Source organism: Corylus avellana, chromosome ca3 (genome assembly GCF_901000735.1).
Source record: "Corylus avellana chromosome ca3, CavTom2PMs-1.0".
Classification (NCBI taxonomy): domain Eukaryota; kingdom Viridiplantae; phylum Streptophyta; class Magnoliopsida; order Fagales; family Betulaceae; genus Corylus; species Corylus avellana.
Window position 1 is genome coordinate 21,581,688 of NC_081543.1, and position 6,331 is coordinate 21,588,018.

Here is a 6,331-nt window from a genome sequence, read left to right on the forward strand (position 1 = left end):
AATTGTTTGGGATTGTGTTTTGAAAAAGTTGCAATTTGAAAATGCACAAAATCTATACTTTTCAAATCACAGGTAAAGTCGGTGAGGATGTACTTTTTTAAAAATACAATTCTGTTAAACGCTTAACTATATTTTAAAAAATTACATTTTCAAATCTAATCTATTGGGCCTGAGAGCAGATTAAATGGGCCCAATACAAGTCCACTGATCGAATCTCTCAGCTTTCCGGGGGCCCAATGTAAAAAATCCAAATCTTTTGCACTTCCAAAGTCCAATCCACCTTCTTTGCTCAGGAGTCTCTTAAAAAATAAAAATAAAAATAAGAAGCCCTGCTTGAATCCCCGTCCTGTGTCTCTGGAGAACTCCCACGCTTTTCCGAGTTGTCAGTAGCCAGAGACGATTCCCACCGGCGCCGACTACTCTGCCGAGTTCTGGTTAGATCCTCTTTCTGTCTCCCTTCTCTTTTTAATTTTCTATTGTTGGAGATCTAAGGCACTCTTCAACCAAAAATGAAGCATCGTTAGTCGAATTATATAGTTTGATTTTACAATGTTTGTTAGGTTTACACAATTTCTATAATTCCTGAAATTTTTGGCCTTGGTTGGTTCTAGGGCTCTTGGTATCTGGGAAAACAACTGTTTGTGATTTGGAAAAACGCTGTTTTTGTTTGTGGGTATTGGGGAAAACTCCGCAAGGGTACCAGTTGTGTCAATCTTTTCTTTGTAATTTTTAAGTTTTTCAGGTTTTCTAAATGAAAGAACGACTGGGGCAAGAGAGCTTGTTATGGGATCATCCAAGCGAACAAGAATGGGGGTTGGTGGCATAATGTTGATGTTTCTTGCAATTAAGCTCACATTGAGTTTTATGTAATGAACTGTATAAGCTTAGGCTAGACTTGGGGCCCTGATGGGCTTCCTTCGATTTTTGTAGGACGTCAACTACAAAGCTATGCGTCAATGCCTCCATATTTAGTTATATGTCTCCACTGGGATTGTTAAACTACTAGTTAATTTATTTTTACTTTCTACACTAAACTTAACACCTAACTAAGTCGCCTCTGTCTCTGTATTAGCAGTTCAACATTGCATCATTTGGGCATGTGATGGTTCAAAGTTTCTTGTGACAATTTTTATGTCTTCCAACATCTTAATTGGAAGTTATGGTTCAATAAGTCCGTCTGTTGCTTTTATTTTTTCTCTTGATGGGGATCGCCTAGTTCATTGGTCTTGGAGTACAAACGTCTGTCTTTTCCAAATTACAAAGAGCAACACAACTTCTGTTTTTTCGCGCGTGTGTACTTATCAATTTTTCCATGTGTATCCATCACCACATTTTTATACTCACCCTTAACCAGAAGCCTCTTTTTTAAATCTATCTTATGGGTCATCTCTATGATCACTAGTGTGCTATGTGGGCTTGCTCGTGCCATGCCCCTTTGCCCCTACTCCAAAAGCCTCGTTTGTGTCCGCACCATACAGTTTTATCCTTACTTTATGGATCCTCGTCCATACCTGTGCTATGCATATTTGTCCCTATTCTAGGGACCCTCATCCATAATTGTGTCATACACCTTTTGCCCCTACTCTAGGGAACCTTATCCATGCCCGCGACACTTCATCATTTCGTACACCACCATTGGCTCTGGTGCCACTTATTTGGGAGATTGAATCTTTTAGAGACCTCTAGTAAGACTATAATGTAGCATCTTTCTATAACGATTTAGGGAACAAGACTAGCCACATCTGCACTATCGCCCCAAAATGACTTGTCAATTTGAAAATTTCCTATAATTTTTTATGAAGCTCAATTTCACCTAGTAACTAGGCAATGTGGGACTTAGTACTCATGACTATACTAGGTGATTCTGATACCATTTATAACAATCTAGGAAAAAGAATTAGCCACATTTGCGTTATATCCCCAAAAGGACTAGCAAATTTGGAGCTTTCTTAGAATTCTTCATAAAGTCCAGTTTCACCTAGTAATTAGACAATGTAGAATTTAACACTCATGAGTATCTTTATAAACCACACACTTTCTATGTGGGCTACTCTTCTTCCTAATATGGGACACTTTCCAATGTGGAACTAAACTCTTTTTACGCTCACACGTGTATACTCTACAATCTTCTTCTTATATGTGAGTCCACAACCATATTGCTACTCTCATTTATTTGTGTTTGCACCATGCACCTTTTTCCCTACTCTACAAACCCTTGTCTTTGCTTGCACTATGCAATCTTTTTTCCTACAACAGGGACCTTCATCTGTACTGGCACCAAGCACATTTTGCCCCTACTCTAGGACCCTCATCTTTACCCGTACCATGTCATCATATCACTATAGGCTCTGATACTACTTGTTTGGGAGATTAACATCATGAGAAATCTTCTAGTAAGACCATAATATAGCATGTTAAGGCATCACCAAACCCAAAAGCTTAAGCCTATGAGTTTAAGCTCAACTATTGCCATATGAACCACTTACATGTGTGTGCTTGATACATTCATATACCTCATGTGAGTTTTGGATGATATAATATTCTTTCTAAGAGTTAAGTTTTGATGGGAGATCTCTTCTCCCAGTATATACCTGATTGCCAGTGATTTTTCTGTCTTTTGACAATTTTGTGATATAGAGACACCTGGATTATTTGAATAATGATAAAACTGTACATTGAACAGGAAAACAGCAATCCAGGCCTCCCTTTACTGATTTTCATACTTTCATGCTCAAGTTTCTTTCCACAATATTAAGGCTCTTTCTTGGAAAAGTTACCCACTCATTGCAAGCTTGCTATGCTTATTGTGGCTTGAGAACCCCTGTCGTGTTCATTTGTCACTCTATTATTATGAGCTAGATACCTAATGAAAGAACTCATTACTGACACGGAAAGTATAAAAAGGAAAGTTTGCATTGTATGTTTCTAATCCCACACAATCACTTCCATGAATGTTTTCAGGTATTTTGTGTGGGAGTTGCCCTAGTTATGGGTGACTTTTCAATTCAGATTAGCAGCAACCTTCTTAATCGGCTTGCTGATGACACCGAAAAGTTGAAGAAGAAAACTAGAAGGTCTAAAGCTAAGGTACCACAGGAGCCTAGACAGCCCCAAACTAAGGTAAACCAGAAGCAGATTTCTGGTGATTCTGAACCGTCCAAGGGGGCTGCTCCTCCTCCAGGATGGCCATTGCAGCCTCCATTGTTCCTACCAGTAAACCCTCCTGCACAATCTACCTACACAGAATTGGATGCAATTCGATCTGTCATTCACGATAGTGAGAGGGTTTTGGAGAGGTTGCAGAAGCAGGAGGAGAACATGGTGCAGGAAGTAACACAAAGAGCAAAGGATCTCCGTGACAAGGAGTTCAAGCTTCCATACCAGAAGCCCATGCCCTGCTTGGCTGAGAATGATGCTTGGTTGGCCTGCTACAAGGAGCATGCCAAAGACTCCCTGAAATGTTCGCCTCTGGTTAAAACCTTTGAAGATTGTATTCGCAGAGCTAGGCAGCAAGTGAGTTCAGCGGAGAAGTAGACTTGTGGAAAATTTCCTTCTCACATACATGAGTGCAAGCTAATGTCCAGTTTGAATGACACCTAGATTTTTGTGGTACAAATAAATTCAAAAACACTCCTTGATATCTCCATTTTTGGGTTGCATGGTATGTTTTCTCAGCGTCATTCACAATTTTGTTTAATCTTTTACTTTTTACATCTCTAAACGATGTTACTTTTCATAAATGTGATGTAACATGTTCACTGGAGTTGAGCTTTATTTGCATCAGATGATGCCGAAATGTGTCTTTATTGGAAGGCTAAGAGCTTAATTTAGGCCCTCCAAGATATCGCTGTGCAATTAATTATGATCACCAACTATTATATGATTTTGGATCAGTTGAACATTCTAGTTTTGCCCATTAGGCCTTTATGTTCGGCATGCTTGGCCCAAACTTTGTTTTCCTGATCTTCAAAATTTCTTCAAAACTCTCATCTTTATTCATCTACTCAAAAAGAATTTCAACAGTTCAACAGGACTTGAGAAAATGATGGAAACATTATGAAGATTGGCTCTCCAGATCTCAGTATACTCATCCATGGTCGAAAAAACTGTAAACATGGTAACCACCATATGTCCTAACTCACCAATCACAACCCATTACCACTCACAAATTTCCTTCCTTCTTCATTGAACAAAGGCTGAGGATGAGTATTCAGATAAGCTAGGGACATTCGGATTTGGTCAAATGTCGATTTGATGTTGTTTAAGCAATTGGGGATTATGAGTAAAACATCATAAGTTCAATCTAAACGTGTATCGTTTGCCTCCTAACTACCCTACAAGAAAGGGTGGATCCAAGATTTGTATTGTGGGGGGATGAACTTACATGAATACATAAATTCGGAGCCTGAACGTTCATTCAAGGGGGACAAAAAAATTTTGATGAATAAAAAAATAAAGTTAAACAAAAATTAATTGAAAGTATTAAAAAAATATAACTAACGGAATAAGGAAATAATTCAACAAAATTTAATTATGTTCTAAAACATATAAATATAACTTATAATTTATTTTGTTACGGCTAGCATTAATTCAATTGTTCTCAACGAGTTTTCATACCTTGAAATCGATGCATGATTTCTTCATTACTAATAGTCTTGAATATATCTTTCTCAATGTATGTAACCAAACAATCATTTATCCACTAATCTACCATTAAGTTATGTAAATGATTTTTAACAATATTTATTCCTGAAATGCTCTCTTAACCTTTGTTGTCGCAATTAGCTGTAATCAATGACAATGTTACCGATAAATAAACCAATGGATATACGATATTCTTTTTCATCTCTACCAATTTCTCAGCAAGTTGTTCAATCCCTTTGAGTGTTGCGAATTCTCAACATGTCAAAAATATATGTTTCAAGCTAGTTGTTTAGGGTGATAAGTTGAACTTCTGAAAAATCATTCAGATAGAATTGAGCAAGTCGAAGTAATTTCTCATTGTTAAAAACAACAAACAAGTCATTTGGACTTAAGCATGCAACACAAAGTAATAATTCGGAACTTGCCTCATTAAAGTGACTTTTAAGTTCTTGGATTTGCATGTCTATAATAGTATAATAAAGCTTCACATGGTAATGATGTAAATTTATCATGCCTGTAAATGTAGCTTTGAAATGACTTGGTAAAGCTCATCCATCTTGGGGACAACAATATTTTTTTTTGCACAAAACTTAGAAACTTCTTCAAATAAAGAATTCTACAAATCTTCTCTCATAGCCTGTAAATGCAGCTTTGAAATTTCAACTAACTTCATTGCATTCAGAATATCTTGATATTTTCGTTGTTGAGTTTGAGATAACTCATTTGTAATCCCCAAAACATTTTTCATCAAATGTAAATGAAAGCAAAATCAAAAGTCTGGAGTGACTGAATTAGTATATTTGCTTTTACTCTCTTTTCAAAATTTAAACTATCTTCAACAATATTTTCAACTATATCGATGACAAAAGAAAACATGGTAACAAGAATAACAACACCATAATGAGAACTCCAACATGTATCACTAGGTCTCTCTAGATTCATTTATTAATTCAAGCAACGGCCAGTAGACATTTCATTATTTTGTAGTGCTTCCGCTACTTTAGCAATTCGTTTTTCACGAAGTACATCACGACGTTTACGTGATACTCCAACAACATTCAAAATATTTTAACCAAACTAAAAAAAGTTGCAATTTAGATGTGATTTTTAGCAACAACAACTAAAGTTAGTTGAAGCTGATGTGCAAAGTAATGAACATAATAGGCAAACAAATTGTCATTCAAAATAAGTGTTTTAAGTCCATTCAACTCATCTCGCATATTGCTAAGTATATTGTATCATTGTCATTGCAATTTGCTAATACTTAAATGGGGTAACTTTACTTTACCCGTGAAATGTTACGCATTTTGTAAACATTTTTTCAAAGTTTAAAAACTCTTACTTTGGTTTATCGATCTTTTGACTTTTTTCAATTGCCCACCTCCCGTTAGGATTTTTTGTTAAATCCTAATGGAGGGGGGTGAAAATCCTAAAATGCCAACATTTTTTATTAAAAAATAATTTTTTTTTAAAAAAAAGTTTCTGACCTATGGGTTCACCGGTGGATTCTACCCACCCACCTTCTCTTCAGTTTGCTCTATATTGTGCTCATTTTCCATGATATTTCAAATTTTAAGAGACACGTTATTTATATGCATGTAGATATAATGAATTAACAACTTTTCAGGAATTTCATAGAACCAACATGTTTGAAATAATGTGTCTATATTGACTATTCTTAAACCTT

The 6,331-nt window shown here is 36.1% G+C and overlaps 2 protein-coding genes across 2 annotated transcripts in view; one reads left to right on the forward strand and one right to left on the reverse strand.

Annotated features, from left to right (window-relative positions):
• The first annotated feature begins 322 nt into the window (after positions 1-322).
• Positions 323-3,893, forward strand: LOC132173808 (uncharacterized). The gene is made up of 2 exons (XM_059585416.1): positions 323-434; positions 2,962-3,893. The coding sequence occupies exon 2, from the start codon at positions 2,989-2,991 to the stop codon at positions 3,532-3,534; it is 546 nt and encodes a 181-aa protein (XP_059441399.1). The 5' UTR covers positions 323-434; positions 2,962-2,988; the 3' UTR covers positions 3,535-3,893.
• A 23-nt stretch (positions 3,894-3,916) lies between these two features.
• LOC132174261 (coatomer subunit gamma-like) overlaps positions 3,917-6,331 on the reverse strand; it is a 5,395-nt gene continuing 2,980 nt past the window's right edge. Inside the window, exon 9 of the mRNA XM_059585946.1 lies at positions 3,917-4,000. Within this exon, the coding sequence (XP_059441929.1) occupies positions 3,917-4,000 (84 nt within the window). The remainder of the gene's footprint in view (positions 4,001-6,331) is intronic.